Source organism: Perognathus longimembris, chromosome 2, assembly GCF_023159225.1.
Source record: "Perognathus longimembris pacificus isolate PPM17 chromosome 2, ASM2315922v1, whole genome shotgun sequence".
In the NCBI taxonomy this organism is placed as follows: Eukaryota; Metazoa; Chordata; class Mammalia; order Rodentia; family Heteromyidae; genus Perognathus; species Perognathus longimembris.
In genome coordinates, this window is record NC_063162.1 from 12,073,050 (window position 1) to 12,094,785 (window position 21,736).

General features: G+C 32.4%; 1 protein-coding gene across 2 annotated transcripts in view; it reads right to left on the reverse strand.

Moving 5' to 3' along the window:
- Positions 1-21,736, reverse strand: part of Atrnl1 (attractin like 1) — a 427,123-nt gene that overhangs the window by 315,853 nt on the left and 89,534 nt on the right. The window contains exons 19-21 of one of the 2 annotated variants that reach the window (XM_048338181.1): positions 17,110-17,247; positions 6,998-7,091; positions 1,605-1,657 (exon numbers count right to left, since the gene is read on the reverse strand). In XM_048338181.1, coding sequence (XP_048194138.1) covers positions 1,605-1,657; positions 6,998-7,091; positions 17,110-17,247 — 285 coding nt within the window. Of the gene's footprint in view, positions 1-1,604; positions 1,658-6,997; positions 7,092-17,109; positions 17,248-21,736 lie in introns of those variants that run through there. The other variant, XR_007209839.1, reaches the window with a different exon arrangement.

Genomic DNA, 21,736 nt, shown 5'->3' on the forward strand with positions numbered 1-21,736 from the left:
TATTGCCAAAAATAATCAACAAAGTAGGGATAGAAGGAGTTTCTTCAAGTTAAGGAGAAAACTACACCATTCTTTAGGGTGAAAAATTAAATGCTTTCCTTTTGAGATTAAGAAGACAAGAATGAATTTTTGCATGTTCATCATATCTTTTACCCAGCTCAGAGATACTAGCTGTTACTGTAATGTCAGAAATAAAAAGAATCCAGAGAGAAAAATAGAAATCCAACTGCATTATTTTCTGAAACACTGTAGTCTAAATAGAAATTCTGACATAAATATACTGAAAAGGCACTAGAACTAAAATGGGAGTTTAGCAACACTGTAGAATATAAAATGATTATAACTTTAATGGAAATGTAATTTTTGTGTATGTGTGACATTCCTAGGGCTTGATTTCAGGGCCTGGGCACTGTCCCTGAGCTTTTGTGCTCAAGGCTATAAGTTCTCTCAATCACCTGTAAATTCAGCACAATCCCAATTTCAATATTATAAAGTGTTTTGGGAAAACTGACAAGCAGAGTCTAAAATTCACATGTAAATACAAAGGATATAAGCAACAGGTAAGGTAAAGATGTAGAGGAAAAACATTACTACACTTGTTGGGAATGTAAATTATGCAGCAATATGGAAATCATTATGGAGCTTCCTCAAGGAAATAAAAATAAAACTACCATATGATCCTTCTTCACTTTCATGGGCATAGATCCAAAGAAGTACAAATCAACATGCAAAAGAGCTATCTGTTCATCCATGTTTATGGCATCCTTATAGCCAAAATATAGAAACAGTGTTAATATTCAACAACCAATTCCTGGATAATGAAAATGTAGTGTATTTATGATGATGTATATATGTGCATGTATATCTATGTGTATGTAGTAGGTATGCATGAATATGTACATATAATGGTGACATGTGAATCATTAAAGAATGAAATTAAGTTATGTGCAGAATGGAAATGGAGACACCATCCATTATCATCTTTGCATTCAAGGTAAGCCAAGCTTACCACATTTCATTTATATGAGGAATCTAGACCTAAATAACAACAGTGATATGACATGATTGCAAACAGGTAATGTTGTAAAAAAAAAAAAAAAAAACAGTAGATGAGAAGGAGCAAAAGACAGGATGATGGAGTGTGAATATTATTTTTAAACTATGAATGTCTGAAAATAGCACAATGAAAATTATTAAAAAGTAGGGAAAGTAAAAAGAATGGAATAAATTTGACAAAAGTATAGTTAAATCCCTTTGTATAAATTATTATAATAAAAAGTAAAGGTCTAAATTCTACAAATTAACCAAAATAAAGATGAGATTAAAATTATAAAGGTACATTCAAATCCTATAGTTTCTTCAAGTTGAGAAAAACACCTATTTTTGTTTTACTGTTTAGAGTACCAAGTATGCGCCAATACAATTCAGAGAATACAACAAAAAGATAATGCCTACCTTTAGCAATATATATATATGCTTATGATATAATTATAAGATTTAAGAAACAGAAATTATTAGATGGTAACATGAACTATTATTCAAGATTACCTTTATCATGTCTAACTAATAATATGAATAATTATTATGAACGAAAATATACTCACAATAACATGTTCCTCTAAGTGGATTACCAACATAACGATTTTCAGAATCACATCTGTAAAAACACAAAAATTCATTTACTATTATTGTAATTCAAAGCCTGGTGGGTTTGTGAGTGGTTTTTATTTTTGTTGTTGTTGTTGTTACAGCTGTCACTTTGCTTGGGCTTTGGGTTGGGAAGAGGAAAATACTAATGATTAAGCCTTTGCCCTCAAATTTGCTAGGCAAGTGGACTACCACTTGAGCCATGCCAACAGTTCATGTTGCATTGGGTATTTCAAGGTAGATTCTGGCTTTACACCTGAGCTGGCATCGGCTGTGACCCTCCTACTTGTGTGCTTTCCCATGTCACTGGGAATGAGAGGTGCAAGCCAATGTATCTAGTCAATATGCTTGCCTGTAGTTGGGACAGGTAACCTTTACCACTGTGCCCAGTCATTGGTTAAGATGGAATCTTGGAAGCTTCTTTTGGCATGGGCAGACCTCAAGCCACTACCTCCCAATTTCTGCAACAAATTAAGTAGGATTACAAGCTGGAGCCAGGGCACCCAACACATTTTGCTTTATGTCAAGAAAGTATTTAAACTGTACAGTAAACATCTTAAAATCTATTATCACTAAAAAAGTATAATTTATTCAAAAGAATAAACTGTAAGAAAACTATAAATGAGCAAGCATGATAATGGAGAGTGTGAAGTGCACACCAATAGGGAAGACTAGTTTCCATCACAAACATTGTTAGAAGGCTGAAAGAAAACTTGATGACAATTTCTTTACACTACAACATTGCAAATGAGCTTAACTATATGAGTTAAGCTTTACAAGACGCAAATATGTTATCATCACATTGTAAAAATAAGAAATAAGCAAAAATATACACTCTCTTTTTTATGAGTTTTCTTTAAAGTCTGTATTACCCCTCAAACATTTTTCTTAGAACCATTCTACTGATTATATATATTTAGAATATATCGTTTGTATTACCATTTTTAAGTAACCATATTTTCAGAATCCATTGTCATTGGCCAAATCTAAATAAAGAACTGCCATTCATTATGGCACCCCTTTTAAATGGACGTTTTAGTCACATTATTCATGCTTGCCCAATATGGATGCCATTTCTTTCTACCAGCTGACACCACAGGAAATGCATTCTAAAAATCATCTCTATAGTTTTCATAAGGAACGGGAGAGATTTGTGTGCAGGGAAACCCTAAAAGTCCACCACCAACTAGCAATTTTTATGGCTTCATACAGTATGTACTTAACTGCTAATTTGTTAACCATCCTATGTAATTCTTACCAGTTTCCAGATGGTTTTGCGTATGATAAGCCAATATTCATGTCTCAAGTCTCACTACAGGTTCTTTGCTTTAAGCCATTGTTTAGTTTGAGGTTTCAGTTCAAACATTTCAATACCCCTAGGAATTCTAGTTCACCCAGATTTTCTCCCTTTATTTTTTTCATTAATTAATTTATTGTCAAAGTGATATACAGAAGTGTTGAGGGATTATAGTTTCTGAAGTATACTGAAGGCAGTGAGTACATTTCTTGTCAAACTTGTTACTTCCTCCCTCATTTTCCTCTCTACTTCTCCCCTCTCCATTTCCGTCTCCCCATCATGAGTTGTACAGTTGGATTACAGCATATAGTTTTGTATATCTTCCTTTAATTTAAAAAATAGGAGCAAAATTCTTTCTAGCTACCGAAACTGCAAATGCTGCTACAGCTAAGTCCATTTCAATGTATTTGCTAGTAGAAATAGATTTCCTCCTCTGTTTAGTATCTTCTTTTTAAAATTTATTAGTTGTTATTGTAAAGATGATATATGGAGGGTAGAGTTACATACAGTAAGTAAAAAGGGCATTTATTTCCTTTTGGATAATGTTATCCCTTGCCTCGACTCTTCTAGTTTTTCCCTCCTATCCCCCAGCCACAAGTTGTATTGTTCATTATATACACTGAATACCATTGCTGCATTTTTTTCACCCTTTGCATCTCTTTTTCTGTACCTCTCCTTAAACTCCCAAAGAAATATAAATGAACAAACAGAACAAAAATAAAACAAAAACAGCAAAAAAGAAAAACTCTTGTTTTCATTTCCTGGAGTTCATTTAGATAAATAATATTTTATAGGATCAGACTGCACATAAAGCATTGTGAGATACTCCTAAGAGTATCCTCCTTTAGTCTCACTGTGTGTGAATACCTACAAACCTGTATGAGTTATTATGTCCTGGTATATTTTAGATCTAGCTTCTGCATATAAAAGAAATATGCACCATTTGTCCCTCTGAGCTTAGCTTCCCTCACTTAACATGGTTTGTTTTAGGTCCACCCATTTCCCTGAAAATAACATATTTTATTCTTTCTATGGCTGTGTAAGCTGGTTCCACATTTATTTTGGATCCATTCATCCATAGTAGGGCATCTGGACTGTTTCTACATCTTGGCTATTGTGAAGAGTACAGCAATGAACATGGATGTGCAAGTGCCTTTATGGTATCTTGGCTTATGATGTTCTGGTCTGGGCAGATGTCCAGGACTGGTATGGCTGGGTCGTAGAGAAGATCTATGTTTAGTTTTTTGAGGAATCTCCAAACTTCTGTCCAGAGTGAGTAAAAGCAGTTTACATTCCCACCAATAGTGCAGTAGAGTTCCTTTTTCCACACATTCCTGCCAATATTTGTTGTTCGAATTCACAATGTTGGCCAATCTAGCTGAGATGAGATGGAATCTCAGAGTTGTTTTGATTTGCATTTCTTTTATGGCTGGGGATGATGAACATTTCCTCATGTGTTTCTTTGCCATGTTAGTTTCTTCTGAGAACTCTCTCCTTAGCTCTTTTGCCCATTTAGTAACTAGTTTATTAGCTTTGGGATGGGTTTGTTCCTTGAGTTTCTGTTACTATCTTCTTTAACTAGAAAAATTTTATTCATTCCTCAAGTCTCAGCTCAAATAATCTCTGCTCAAAATTTTGTTATCCTTCCAAGATTAGTCATTCTTTTTATTAATCATTAGTAATTTTTCCTTCTAGTCCAATGAATACATCTACTGAGCACTCAGAATGTGACACTGATGAAATGTTCCCTCACAAAATTCACTCTAATACATTGTTATGGACAAATAAACAGTAATGGAACAAAGGAATTAGTAGACAGGGAAAGAACCTATTTCACTTTGCAGAGATTAGAAGAAAATGACATATGAAAAGTGGGATGTGTGACTATTACACACAATGACAAACAACTTATCTTGTGAAATGGGAGGAGCTCACAAGCAAAACAATTCATTAATATAACAAATTATTAATGAGCACTACAATACACCACTGCTTGGAAGATGCTTTGGACAAAATAAGTGTCTTATTGTTTTTGATTAAAAAGCATCAATCAGGGCTGGGGATATAGCCTAGTGGCAAGAGTGCCTGCCTCGGATACACGAGGCCCTAGGTTCGATTCCCCAGCACCACATATACAGAAAACGGCCAGAAGTGGCGCTGTGGCTCAAGTGGCAGAGTGCTAGCCTTGAGCGGGAAGAAGCCAGGGACAGTGCTCAGGCCCTGAGTCCAAGGCCCAGGACTGGCCAAAAAAAAAGCATCAATCACTAACTTAATTATTGTTTACTGGTTTAAATGGATATCTCTGCTTCCTAAAAGAGCATTTTTACAACGTAAGTATATTAGCAAATAATGAGGACTCTATTCCTTATAATCCTACAATGAACAAACAAGAAATAGTAACTGAAATTCTATCTACAAATAATATCTACAAAATATTCTTTACAACTTGGTATTTCATTTATCCCTGTTTATAAAGATCTATATATAAGGAAAAACCAAAATGTACATTTTTGTTTCACAAGTATGTACTTTATACATTCCATATATATGTATTAAACCTTATAATTTCATTATCTAAACCTATAAGTTCTTGATTTAAATGATTTAAACACTGCTGTCTTTTGTGTAGAGACCAAAGTATGTCATTGAAATACTAAATTACATAAAAGATAACTATTTGGATAATTATATAGTTATGCAAAATACATGATATAAAATATCATTTAATAATGTTAGATTTCACATTATATATAATGATAATTTAATAATAAAATTTTTAGTTTTTTTCTGATCAGAGAAGAAATCCATATTTCAGTTTTGTTTAATATGGTCTGTAGAAGTTGGTTTTTATTGCTTCATACTATTACATAACAAATACAGAATTTAATCAATGTACATAGTGTTGCTTATGATCAGAAGCTGGTATATAGTTTGAGGAAATGAGGTAGGATGGTAAAAGTCAAAAATAAGGGAAGAAATGGGCCGAAGGAGGGTGAAGATGTTGAAGTAGTGACACAGATCAAGATGCACTATACACATTAACTGCTTTTTTAAGGGGCAAAAATTCAACACATAACCTAAAATTAAGATAAGAGAAGGAGTGGGTTGGGAGAGGTAGGTGAGAATGTTGAAAGGAGTGACACTGATCAAGGTGCACTGCATTCATAAGTGACTTCAGTGAATGGCAACTCTCCTTTGTACAACTACTTAAACTAATTAAAAGATATTCAAAATAATGTAAGATTCTTGTTTAAAAATTAAGATTCCTCAAGATGGTGACAAAGCATTAAAACAAAGGGAAACTGGTATGCATGACCACCAACCTAATAATAAAGTTAGGTCTGTTTGGGGGGCCCAGATGCAGGGGGGACGGCGGGGGTAAGTGACATTCTTCAAAGAATCAATTCCATGTGAATCTTTTGTGCCCTGTGCAAGCTCATAGGCCACATAACAATAAAGTTAGCTGTGCTTATAACATCCAAGCTTTACTGCTACAAAATACTGGAAGCCTTCTTTTATCTCACAGTCTAGGATTCTGATTTGGTTTGATTGGCTTTTTGCTTTTCCTTAGTAGGAATATCCCCAAGATCTACAGTACTTTGATGTCACTTTTAATTTTAGTGACTATGGAAATAAAATAAAAAATGAGATGTGTTTTCCTAACTTGAAAATTTGTATTACTTAAGTGGTTAATGAAAGATATGATTATCTTAACATTAAATACAGAAGATAATTTGTAGAAAATAATATCTTAGGTATGTTACTTAAGAATGATTTTAAATAAAAGATAATTTCCTATGTCTAAAAAAGTATCTACATATAAATTTTATACTTCTGAAAAACTATTAATTTTTTTATAATTATATCACACTAGTATCATTTGTCAAATATATGTATATGTAATATAAGTACTGAATTTGTACATAAAAATAGCTTATAATACTGGAAGTTTAACTGGTATAATACTAACCTCAAAAGAGTAGAAATTAGTTCTATAGCACAAATTCAATCCATAAAAGTTCTTAAAAAGAAAAAAGCAATATTTATACTTACAATTGGCATTGATCACCTTTTATTCCTTTGGTTGTACAGAAACATTTTCCTGTATGTAGATGACAAATATTTGCATGGCCACTACATGTACAAGCTATAAGACAAGCCAAAATGATATCATTATTATTATTGCAGTTATTATGTAACTTTCTCATGTCACTCATAACCATTTATTATGTTATTTTAATGAAAAAGAAGTTAACCTACCTATTGTAAAGTTGTTTAAAACTTTATAGACTCTAAGTCTATTTAGGGTATCTGAGTATGTATGTAACTCTCCTCTGGGCAGCTTTGCATGTGTGATTTGGTACATCTACTTAAATGAGTTTTAAAAGTTTTGGAATGAAATAAGAGTAGTTTCAAATGTGCACCTAATCCCTAACTATGTGACCTGAATTCAACAATTTACTTAATTGCTCTAGACTAAATTTCTTTGCCTACAAAGGAGAATGATAGTATTTATTTTTCAGAATTTATGTGAAAAGGTTGTAACTTAACATGTTAAATACATATCACGTACGCATTAAGCGCTACTAGCATTACCACTGCTAATAACAGTAAAAATAACGCTATATATTGTTTTAAAATATCTATGTATTTGCCAAAAATTATCCCTTAATCTTCTGACATCATACTTGTTTTTTTAATTATTTCAGAATACTAAATAAAACATCCCATATTGTACACGGATATCTCATTCTGATAGTCACCATGTAAGAATTATTATCTAATTTCTCTGATTCACCAATACAATCATACATTGGATCTCTATCTTCAATTTCAAGGTTATAATTTATTCTCTAATCAAAAGACAAATTCTACAGAGACAAGGATGATGACTAACCTTTTCAAAATCCTTTAATGAAAGAACTATTGTGTTCTTGTACATGGTCTTCTAGCAAAACCATTCTATTGATAAATATGAAACAATATGGTCTACAAGGCACATACCAAAATAAGCTAATCACACAAATGTTCCCAACGTTAAACATCATTGTTTGTCTTCAAATGTCAGTAGCAACTCTAATATATATGCCAATTAACAAATATAACCAGATAATCACATCAATATTTCAAATGAATCTCCAAAATACTCTTATATATCTCAAAAGTATGTAATTTGAAAATAGCTTTGTTCTGACAGAATATAGTAATAGTTTAAGATTCTCATTCTTGTCTTACTGAACTGAAGTTTTATTCGAATCTTTATAGTCAGAAAGAGTAAGGAAAGTATTAAGTGAGAGTTGTCACACAAGATATTATTTCAGCACATATATCTAATCTCCTAATGGAGTGGTTGACTTTGCTCTAGTTCAAGCATAATGAAAAGAACTTCATATGAGCTCTCTGCACAGCTTAATATTAGCTCCCTTATAGCTAGGTAGGCTATTAGAGATACTCAATTTTTATTAGGGCATAAGCAGATAAGGTTATTGAACTGAGGTGGTAGACAAACAGAAATGGCTAGTTTTAGGCAGTACTGTCATTTTTGCTAAAATTTAAAAAAATAGAGTATATTTTCTACAGCCCAATTGTACTTGGTTAAAATTCTGACCGACATTATGGCTTGGCAGAATTACATGGCTAAAAGACAAGTCGTAGAAAATGTTTTGTCTCATCTTTGAGACTGGTACCAAGCTCCACAAAAGCTCCCAAAGCCATTCAATTATATCACATCTGTGAGAAAGATCAGAAGTTATTCATCTCCATTCTATGAAAAAGATCAAAATAAGCATCTAGAAAAGTAGCTTAGCAGTAGAGCATGTGCTTATCATGCAGATGATGCTGGGTTCAACATCCAGAACCAAAATTAAAAGTTTCCAGCCAATTAAAGGATGAAAATTCCAAGTTCAGAAAAAGAAAACATAGAAGGGAGGAAAGGAGAAAATGTTGCTTCAAAGTAAGTTTAAAGCTTTTATTTTTATCTCATCTAGGCAATCATTATTTTTATTTAAGTATATCATTGCAATGTAAATTCTTCATGATTATTTTAGCCAAGAGTGAGTCCGGGAAGCTGTAGCTCCAAGTGGTAGAGCACTACTCTCCTTGAGCAAAAGAGCTCAGGAACAGCACCCAGATCCTGAGTTCAAGCCCTACAACCAACAACAAAACAATTTACAAGAATGGGTCTGGTATTTCATACATAGTAAGGAAAACATTGTTCCAGTGAACACATTAAAGGGACAATGAGAAAGGAAAATTATTGCGTTTCAACTATAAACTATTAATGTTGCTAGTGTATCCTATGAACTGTATATCTGTTATCAAAAAAAAGAAAATAAAGCAAATACTGTTACTATTTTGTAAAGTTGTTATGGTTCAATTGCCTATATATATATTCTGCTCACAAAGCTGTTGGTAACAAAAATAGTGTGATGAATGAAAAGGAAACTCTAATTTAAGGACTAGAATTATTCTGAAGCTACTAGTTTTATCAATCTATCTGGTGCTTGCTTAAATTATCTTACTACCTCCCACATCCAGAATTGAACACTAGATTAAACTTTGTATTCCTCAACTTCCATTTAAAAAAAATAGCATACCAAATAACTTATATTCAATCTTCTATTATCAAGTGAAAATAGCTATAGCAAATTTCCAAAAGCAGTATCACACAGGGACAAAAGATGTCTCTATACTTTAAGAGAACCAGGCAAAGCATAAGTCTAAAGAAAGTAAGACTGGCTTGGTTAGGGAAATGGGAATGCCCAACCTTAATACACGCAAGCTCACGCACTGAAAGGCCTGACTCCCTATGTAATGTGATCATAGCAGGTTCTACATGAGTATTTTCTCAAGGCCGGCTGAGTTTTCAGACAGGTACAGATGTTGAAATGAACCCAGGCTCCTTCTTTTTTCCCCTTGGGATAACTATTGCAGTAGATAGTGGCCACTGCAGAAGCCTGTATCCATGACTCCTAAGTGACACTAAATTCACTCAGCACCTTGGACAGCACCTCAAGCTGTTTCTGACCAGGTTTTGATGTTCCAGGCTGTCTACCCCTTTGGCTTTCATTTCCCTTGGTAGCCCTGCTCTGATATAACTTATTGACTCTTGCTGCCTTTCTTCACCAGGCTGATCCAAGCCTGTAATTCTCCACTAACCACAAATATTCACTCATTTATATAAAAATATGGTTGAGAGAAAATTAAAAGCACCACAAATAAGTTGGTATTTTGTGTTCATGGATATGAAAAATTAATATTAGTAAGATGAATGAAAATTTGATATTTACATTTAATCTAAGCTCTATCTTGGACCTAGTTGACTTTATAGAAATGGACTAGCTGATTCTAAACCCCATATATAATCACAAGGTACTTTACACAACCTAATTAGGAAATTCAAACATTCCAATTTCAAATAATCCTATAAAGCCAAATAATAAACACATATGAAACTAGCATAAATACAAAATATTTATCAGTGGAACAGAATTAAGAGTCAAAATAAACCACTTAACTTATGGTAAGATATGCATATATACAAGAATGTAGTGGAATCCTTACTTCACATCTTGTACAAAAATAGTTTCAAAACAGGAAGAAACCTAAATGTAAGTGCTTCTATAAGAACCTTCTAAAAAATATACAAATAAATCTTTTTGACATTAATTTTGTCAGGTTTTTTTTTTGAGATCCAGCATACCAAATTTTAGAAACAACAGGAAGAAGAAAAATTGGAATTCATCAATCTTAAAAAAATGTTTAGTCCATAGAATAAAAAGACAATAGGACAAATGTTTTAGAAATTATGTCTCATTTATATACAGACTATAAAGAATAATTCAATAACAGATAAATCACTCAATTAAAAATTCAAAAAGATCTGAGTAAACATTATTCCAAACAAAACATAAAAATAAAAGACCAATAAACACAGAAAGGGACAGCTTTTGTACAATTCATCAGGGAAATGAAAATCAAAATCTTAATTAGAAACCATTTTGCCCCTACTAGGAGATTGTAATAAAGGCAACAGTGTTTTAAAGAATGTGGAAAACTGGAACCCATGTGAAGTAACTGGAACCCAAGTGAAGTAGAACTACAAGCCAGTGTAGCTGCTCTTAAAAAACATTTTGGCAGTGAATCAAAACACTACAGAGTTAATAAATGTCCCAGAAAATCTACTTCTAGAGACACAGTCATGAAAAGTGAAAATGTATTTCTATGATAAAATTAGTAGATAAATAGTTGTAGTAGTATTTTTCTTTACAGCAAAAAGTAGAAGCAGTCTAAACTGTTAAGCAGATAAACACAATATGCTACAATGAAACCATTCAATATTATCAGACAACAAAAATGAATACTGGTAGATGCTAGAATATGAACTTTTAAAACATTTAACTATAGTACTAAAGATGGTTATCAAAGATCACATATTCTAGGACTTCACCTGTACAAAATATCCAAGCTAATTAAATCTAGAGAGACAGAAGGTAGACTGATAATTTCCTATACATGTCATAAGCAGGTTTGAAAGGCAGAGGAGTAAGGGAAGTGATTGGTAATGGGTACAGGAATTTTGAAGGGGAGATGAAAATGTTCTAAGGTAAAATTATGGTAATAGTCTTTATAATGTATGTATTAGACCTAAAAGATCACAATATAAAATACTATAGAGAACAATAGCTTCTTGATGGCTATTATTCCTTTGAAAACCATGATTGATATAAAGTAAGTACATTCAAACACCAAAGTTTCATAACAGATAGATTTCTAAGACTGGTTTGTACTTGAAGAGATTTGTGTACAATTGCATTTTTTCATAAAAGTAAATAAATGTGAATAAATTCATTGGTTTATAGAATTAGTCATGCAAATATAAGACAAGAATGGCACAAACAAAAGATAAGGGATGAGGTAACAACAGTACAAAAAATGTATCCAATGCATAACGTATGAAACTGTAACCTCTCTGTACATCAGTTTGATAATAAAAATTTGAAAAAAAAAGATAAGCTATGGAATTGTGGGAAACAAAGAAAATTAACCTCAACCAATAAAGGGCCATTAATATGTATTGGTAATATGTAACTTACTAGATAATGAATGAATAAGTCATTACATCTTTTGAATTAATCTGCACAGCTTAAAACTAATAGTGATTTATATTCAAAAGTTCACTTTAAAAGTATATATTAATACTTTAGAACTTGGATAAACATTTTTATCTTTTATTATAGAACGTGATAAGTTATGCTTTCAGAGTTTTTTTAAAAAAGAATTATCATTGTATAGTAGCTTTAATAATTTCTGAGACAAAAAATGCATTAAAATACCTTTTATGTGAGCTCATTTTCAGAGAATTCCCTTATGGCACTATACTTCAGAGTAAAATAGCACAAATGCACTTTAAATTCAATTGTTTTAAATTTATACTTCATGACAGTTTTTAAATTATTCTGTTGTTGTCAGCATTTGTGACTATACTTTTATGCTGAATAAGCACCTATGAAATAATCATACAGTGGCCTTTTGTTCAAGAAATTTTATATGATGATGACTTTACAGCCTAAATATACTCTAGAGAGACATAACATGGTCATGTGACTTTTCTGTTCCCCCCCCCCCATGAAAAGCTGCAATAGCAACTCATAAGCAAAACTAAACAATAAAGGTAAAAGTATCATAAAGGTTATACCAACAAGTTACATATAAAAATATACACTTTACAAACATGAAATCAGGCTACTCATGGTGGTTCACATCTGTAAACCTAGCACTTCAGAGGGAAAGGCAGGAGACTTGTGTGTTCAAAGCCAGCCTGGGACACATAGTGAGACACAGTCTTAGAAAATAAAAGGAATGAAACATGAAACCAAACAGTAGGCAATGGCAGTACTTGTTTCAAAGTTTGGATGTGCTATATGTCCTATATCCTCTCAATACCATATCACTACTGTCATAATGCATGAAACATTAGCTCCTGCATATTAGTAGACCATGTTGATTTGTCTTTAAATTCTCCTAGCATAATTATACTTAATGAAATATAATAGGTATGTTACCTACTAGACTTCAAATACAAGAACTTTGGGAAAGATCAAAGTGCAAACCAATAACCACATGATTTAAAATTCTATTTTTGAGGACTGTAAAGAGACTCATCCAGCATGTGATAGTCTTGTTGGAAGCCCTGAATTTCATCTTAGTCTCTCCATCTTATGCACCAGGAATAATTCCATATGTGCAGGGCATTGATCGGGGAAGATTCACCCACTGTGCTACTGTGAAAGGCTTTCCAGACTCAGTTCCCCAGCAGACCCTAAAAACAGCTATGGAACTTGGTCTCTATTACTTTCACAAGCAGTTAGAAATAGTTCTCCTCAAACACAGGCCCACTAGGAAAGAGGTCCATTTGTGGCCTTGGATCTAGGATGGGATGCAGTGTTTCAGTGTTACAACAGTTCAGTAATACCTGAAGGGGTATATGTGTGTCAACCCCATGCAAGCTGACCCATCTATCTCAATCCTACTCTAAATCTTAAAAAAGCTCAGTAAATGTATACCAGTCCCACTCAATTGTGATGAAAGTACATCTGTCTGCCAATTAACCATCCAACAGACATGCATACCCATTACTCCAGATGTAAATCTTGGGTTTGTAGCTATTGATCCTGAACAATCCTGTGACTCATTTCTAGACACTTTCTCACACAAACGGGGCAGTAATGTCGGCCCAAAGACCTAACAAGAATCCGGAGGAAGTAACATCAGTCTGAACACATGGTAACAAGCCTGCTTTCTGCAGAACATAAACTAGATACTTGTACACAACTTTACAAATGAATATCCTGGAGAATGTCTTGTCCATCAAGAGCCCAAAAAGTAGGTTTAGGGAACACTAGAAGCTCTGAAGAGGGACCCATGATCTGTGAACCCAGTCTTGGCAAAGTAACAGTCACATGGATCAAAGTCCAAACACAGTCCACAGCCTAGCAGAGAATTATCATTTCCAAAGAGGAGCAAATTTCTCAAGTGTTCTTCCAGCTAGAACAATAAAACCTACCATATTAATTTTAAAAATCTGTTGCTACTAATAAACATTCAAATGTTTGATTTTACTATGTGAACTAAATAGTGAAATGATCATGACACTGCACTTAGCAATAATTTTTTAGGAATAGCACCAAAAGTTTAAACAACAAAAAAGATAAATAAATTGGGTATCATCCAAATTGAAAGCTTTTCTGTTTTGAGGGATACTCTCAAGAAAGATTTTTGAAAGACAACTACAAAATGGAAGAAACTATTTGAATATATATATATATATATATGTGTGTGTGTGTGTATAAAGAATGCTTAAAATCAAACAGCAGAAACAAAACACAATTTTAAAATTGTCACAAGAAATTTCTGTATGGACTTCCTGATACATGCTACAAATTGAATAATTTTCAAATATATTTAAAGAAATATGCCAATCACCAAAAAACAAATATATAAACATATATATGTAAAATATATAAACATATATGTATGTATCTGTATATATACAAATAAATATGTATATCTATACATAGATAGACATATATTTTCATATGAGATGCAGTGAAGTTCACAGAGACATTAAGTAGAATGGTGGTTTTTAGGAGCTAGGACAGGACAAGTCAAATGGGAAATAATTATGGACAAAGAGCTTTCAGTTTTAGAAAAGGAAAATGTTTTGGGGAAAGAGTGTGATGATGTATACACAACAAGTGAATGAACTTAATATTATTGAACCAAACAGTTAAAATGACTAACATTATTAATTCCATGAGATGTTGTATTTTATCACAATTTTAAACTGTTTATAATGAACAAAGTATTTGAGACTACTTTCCAAGAAAATATAGCCAGCATACATCAAATAACATTCAATATAATTTAGTAATTACAGAAATGTGAAATAAAATGACAACGAATACCATTTAATAGTGATGAAGATGGGTCAAATAAATTTTTAAGAGAGTGTTAGTGAGGGTGTGATAAAAACTGTCATTTTCTACACTGCTGATGGAAATACAAAATATTGCAGCTACTATGGAAAACAATTTGGTAGCTCCTTAAAAACACAGACATAAGCTAGGTGGAAGAAACTAATACCTATAATCCTAGCTACTCAGCATACTGAAGTCTGAATATTTAAGTTAGAAACAGGTCCTGACAAACAAATCAGTGAGACTCATATCTATAACTAACCAGCAAAAAGGCAAAAGTGGAAGTGTGGCTAAGTGGTAGAGTACTAACCTTGTGTAAAAAAAAAAAGCTAAGCATACAGAAATGCTTTAAATCCAGACTCCAGTACTGTCCCACCACAAAACAAATGAATAAATACTCATAAACACATAGCATAATGTTTTTATTCCTCATTCTTTCTGAAGTAAGTACCGATGCTTCACTCATTTTTAAAGCTAAATGATACTCTGTATGCATACACCACTAATTTTTAAAGGCAAGGTCTCCTTATGTAGCACTAACTGGTCTCAAACTTGGGGTTCCGCTCCCTTATCCTCCCAAGTGTTGGAATTATGGATGTGTACTACTATACTTAGCAATTTTACTCCTAGTATACACACAAAAGAACCAACAAGTACTCAAACAAAGACCAGTATAGTATAGCATGATTCACAAATCAAAAGGCTGAAGAATCCTAAATGTATTCTTAATGAATAAATAGATTGTTTTAAGTGAAATAAACTCAGTGTGGTGGCATACATCTATAACACAGCACACAGGACAGTGAGTCTGTAGAAATTCCAATCCAGGAGGAGCATCAAGACTATTTTCTGAGTAATTTTATTAAGTCAAAGGTTGAATCAGAACATCAATCACTGATTACCTCAACTCGTAAGTGTATACTGTAGTTGCCTAGGAAAAGAACAATTGCCCAAGATTCACTCTACAATCTCAAGTCAAATAATCATTTAATTTATTTAAATAGTATTCCAGACCTACACATTTTTAAAGACCAGTGTTAAAGTTGTTGTTTTTTATACCAGATCCAGACAACCTCTTACAGATAATTTTCATGGCCAAGAGCTAAAAGGTTTTGTTTTGTTTTACTTTGTCTTTTTGTGGATGTTATACAGGCATCTTTCACTTACAAAAGAAGATCTAAATTTTTTTATGGCAAGGTCAAATCTACAGCTAAAGAAGTACTATGATAAAATTCCACTTTAAAATATTTTAAGAAAGACAAAATAGGTGTTAAAAGTAGGAAAACAGGGCTGGGGATATAGCCTAGTGGCAAGAGTGCCTGCCTCGGATACACGAGGCCCTAGGTTCGATTCCCCAGCACCACATATACAGAAAATGGCCAGAAGCGGCGCTGTGGCTCAAGTGGCAGAGTGCTAGCCTTGAGCGGAAAGATGCCAGGGACAGTGCTCAGGCCCTGAGTCCAAGGCCCAGGACTGGCCAAAAAAAAAAAAAAAAAAAAAAAAAAAGTAGGAAAACAAATCAGTATGCAAAGAAATTAAGAGGAAAATAAAGTTTAAATATTAAAAAGTGTCAATTACAGATGGTATTTAAAATGTACTATTTTATGTGCTTTAATTCTTAAGACCTATATCATACAGGACCTAATTTTATCATTATAGTCCAATAAGGTATTATTTAAACCCTTTTACATATGAGGAAAACGAGGCACTGAGAGGTTAATAACTCAAGGTCATAAACAGAAACAGTGATAGATTTGAAATTTCAACCCAGATTTGATTCCAAACCCAGTCCCTTAAACATCATGTTACTATTCTATCCAAAAATAAATATTAAATGCTGCAACATGTTTTCCTATAACCTTTCATTATTTCTCATTTCAAAATTCAAGACAATAATCTACTATTTAAAAGCAAACTAGCAGCAGTGATTATATTTGAATAGTGAGTGAGAGAGGTAATTTTATTTATCTACATTTGACAAATTTCCTACAGATACATGCACTGTTTTGAAGCAAAAAGGTACATTTAAATCAAGCATATCACAGAATTTTTGTAATTTGCAGATTCCTTAACAAATATATTATCTTCCAAAATTATTGAAATTGGATGCAAGAAATTTCTTTAGAAATATGGGTCTCCATATTTTCCTTTTTAAAAGCATGTTGAAGTAAAAGACAAAATATTTACCTGTACATTGTCCACCATTGGTTGGATCTCCATAATAACCTGGCATGCAGTCTTGGCATTGTTTTCCTGTGGTGAGATTTTTACACTGTTCGCACACATTACTGTTGACACAAGTGCTATGTCCATTACATTGGCAAGCTAAAGAAAATGAAAAAAAATATAATAATATCTAAGTAATGATAGGAAATAAGACAGTTGTCAACAGAATTTATTTCAAAACTTTGGATGCTATCAGTGTGATATTTTCAATTTTTTATGTATAATACATGTGGCTTAATGCATTAATGCAAAATGATATACATAACAATGTATTAAGTTTTGCTTATCCTTTATAAAATGTAGGAGTAAGTGATTATAGGTAACAAAAACTACAGCTAAGAGGAAATATTTTAAAACAGGCATTAAAGAATAGTCCTTCAAGAATGCTGAAATACATCTTAGTTATATGTACATGTAGTCAGGAAAAAAAAAGAATTCATAAACACATAAAATACATGCCAATAGTTTTTTGCTTCAAGAAAATGAGAAAATAGCAAAATGAACAAAACAGTATTTTAATTAACTTGAATAAATATATATATATATATATTCTTTACAGCAGAAAAGTTTGAAAACATAACTGAAATCTACTCAATTTTTAAGTAAATAGAACCAGATTTAAAGTATGGGCCATTTTTATGTGTTGATGAATGAGATGTTTAGAATATGCTTTGATGTTAATATTATAGCAATATCCCTCAATTTCAGGTCAAAGTTCATCTATGGAAACTAATACTCTCAGTGGCAATTCGAGGAATAATACTGACATAGTTTGATAACTGTTTGATAAGAGCACCACAGAAATATGTTACCAAATCATCTTCATGAAATTGAGTTTCTTAATTGTTTTAAAACTGTATTACATTTTTAACAATTAAAGGCAAATTTAATAACAGAAAAAGTTACATTGAAACAAGGCACAAAATATATTTAGGATAGTTCTATTTAAAATTTTAAGTGCCTTTGAGAAAGTTAATGATGGTAAATAGTCTAGTAATTTTCTTCTGAATCATCAACAACAAATTCATATTACATGTATAAGAGACAATGTTAACTGGAAATTTTAACTTTTAATACTATTGTTAAGAAAGTTGTTACTGTTTGTAGTAACTTTATAATACCACTAATTAATTCACTCAGGTAAAAACATAATTTTTTGAGTGTCCACTATATGAAAAGTATTACTTAAGACAAAATAAGAAATAGATAACTATATAAGTACTTTTGTAAAATTTCACATCCCATTAAAAAAACATAAAAAAAGTACTTTAACTTCTGAATAAGAGCACTGACATTAGCTCTTATATTTAACATCTTTCTCATATATTTCCACTGAAATAATAGAGAAATGTGCCAGAAATGATAGAAATTTTGTAAAGTGTTAGCTACACAAACAAAACTAAACAGGAGGAACCTACAGTTTCTTTCAAAATTAAATGAGAATGTTAAAATAAAATCAATCTGTCCACTTTCCCTGTCTGTATGATAGAAAATCTGAAGACAAGGGCTACGGCATTGGGCAGTTGGGAAACCCATCAATGGAAAGTACCTCAATACGGAAGCTGGAAAGTGTCATTTAGTATGGATTAATATAGTGGACACATCAAACAGAAGACAAGTACCAATTACACAGGGAAAATTTCTAGCAAAGAAAACAGGTGGACAGTTTTATAGCTTATAGCTAGAACAGTATCAATGCTAAAGAAAAACATACTATAAAGTAAACTGAACACTGCTGGGGTGATTGTACCAAATATAAAAAAGAGAAGGATATGTTAATAAGCCTATGATTACATTTCGTCAGCCACAACCATCAAAACCCTGAGTCAGTATGTAATGTAAGCTTACACAGGACTCATTATTACTGCAAAAGTTCTAATATCTCTAGTAGTAGAACATAAATAAGACCAAAATTAAAGCATTGCTTATGTTTTGTTTAAATTTTCAATAAAGCCCAGATGGCTCTTCATTTATAGATACACAAATAAAAATCAAAAAAACAATAAACCACAATGACAAATCCAACCTTGATATGCAAATAAAGTACATCACTTTGAAAAATGTGAACTTTTTAAAATAAATGTACAACACTTAAAAATATCTTAACATATTCACTAAATTTCAAGACTACACAGAAAATCAAGGCAGAAAATTTATCTAACATAGTTTTTAGGAAAAAGCCTTAAAACAATGGAGACTTCTGAGGTTAAAAAATGAGGCAAAGATTCAAAACAATAATGCAAAATTTGAATATGTAGTAAAATTTCAATATACATAAGATTAAAGAGCACTACAAAGTGTGGGCTTCAAAATCCAGCAAGGTCCTCAAAGAAGAGAGCTAAAATGAACCATTTTCATGAAGTGAAGCTATTAACAATATCCTTTGTCAAAAACTAAAAGCTTTCATTCTAACAAGAATAAAACATATAGGATTAAAAAAAAAAGAGCCCTGCCTTTTCACCTCTGTTCAGCATGATACTGGAGGAAATTATGTAAAGGAAAATTTGACCATGGGAAATAGGTAACAAAACAGAGATCAAAGATATTCGGGTAAAAATTAAGCAGAAAAAAACTGCTAGGTGCAGTGGTTCAAGCCTGTAATCCTAGCTACTTGAAAAATGAAGAAATCATATACTGAGGCCAGCTCAGGCATAAAAGTTCATGAGACTCCACCTAACCCAATGGCTGTGTGCACAGGTATACGCCTGTTATTTCAGTCTACAAAGGAAAGCACAATTAAGACTACAGCCAAGACCAGTCTGGTATAAAAAGAGACAGACCCTACCTCAAATACAAGCAATGGAAAAAAGGCTCGAGGTATCACTCCAGTAGTACTACCTAACAAGTTCAAGGCCCCAAGTTCAATCCCAAGAATCACACAGAAAAGAAAAAAAATCCAGAGGGAAATCTATTTGCAGATCACATGGTCTTACAAATAGATAGTGCTAAGCTCTACGAAAAGTTATTTTTGTTAATAAGTGAGTTAAATGGTGTTTTAACAACAATCATTTATAGAGAAATAACATACTATATTTCCACACACTTGGATAGAATAATAGTAAATTTAAGAAAACAACTCAATTGACAGTAGCATTGAAAATATGAAACACAAAATCCCTATAAACACATTTAACTAATAAAAGTCAGGACATGGGTATACTAAAAATACTTCTTAGGAAAATTAATAAAAATAAATCCTGTGTTCATGGATTGGAAAATAAAATTGCTAGTAACAACTCACTCATCCCAAATTGATCTACAAATCCAATACAATGTCAATCAAAATCCAAAAATTTTTTCCCACAAATACGCAAGCAGATTTTAGAATTAAAATGAGAGTTACAAAGGACTCAAACATATAAAGCATTATTGGAAAGGAAAAAATAGAATTGGAAAACTGACACTTTCCAATTTAAAAACCAACTACAAACACACAATAATCAATGTAAGTACTGGTATCAAAATAGACTTTACATGAACAGAATAAAAATTGACAGTCCAGCAACAATCATATGTGCTGATTGTTAGCAAGGGTTTCAAGATCACTAAATGGAAAAGAATAGTCTTATTAACAAATGATGCTGGGATACCATCATAAAGTCACATAAAAGAATGAATTTGATGATGGCTGTAGACTTATATTCATAACACATTGACTGTGATAACTTAAAATGGTAAACGATAAAGTTTATTACTATGCTAGTAAGAAAATAAAAATAAGTAACTAATTTGAGTTGAAAAATAAATAATAAATATGTATTTCCCCATCTCTCTATGTGCACCAAATACCACATGTTGCTTTACCATTACTCTCTTTTTAAAATGTAGGACATTTTCCACAGATTGACTGACACATTGGTTTTTTCAGACCAATTAAATTAACAAATGTATTTTAAATTGCACAAAAATTTTGACCCTGGGTGTCCTATCTTAAAGTTATAAGCTAAATATGTCATACATACAAATGTACTACTAGAGGAAAATAAAACATTCTTTTTTTATGACTACTGTTTGAGGACCCCTAGGTCATTCCATTCCTTGAGGACCCCAGCTCCAACCATTAGTCATAGAAGTTTATCTTTCTGAGACCATCCAGAACCAATAGTCTGTTAAATAAGTCTGAGAAGCCAATGATAAGTTAAAAGTGGAACAGATTTAAAACAAATTAGAAACATCTAAAAAAGGAATTAGTGAAATGAAATATAGACAAAAGAGATACAAAGATATATAACACAGATATGAGTAAATAAAATTAGGAGCATAATGGAAAGTATAATGTAAGTGAAGTAAATGCCTCAAAACAGATGTCAAAGAGACACAGTGACAAAAGGGCAATTAAAGAGATAACAGTTGGAAACTAAAAATGAGAAAAAATAGCAAGCTAAATAAAGTCAATGAATCAACAATTCACTAAATTTCCTAAATCCAAAAACTAAAAAAAAGTCTACATTAAAAAACTCAGAGGAGGGGCTGGGGATATGGCCTAGTGGCAAGAGTGCCTGCCTCGGATACACGAGGCCCTAGGTTCGATTCCCCAGCACCACATATACAGAAAACGGCCAGAAGCGGCGCTGTGGCTCAAGTGGCA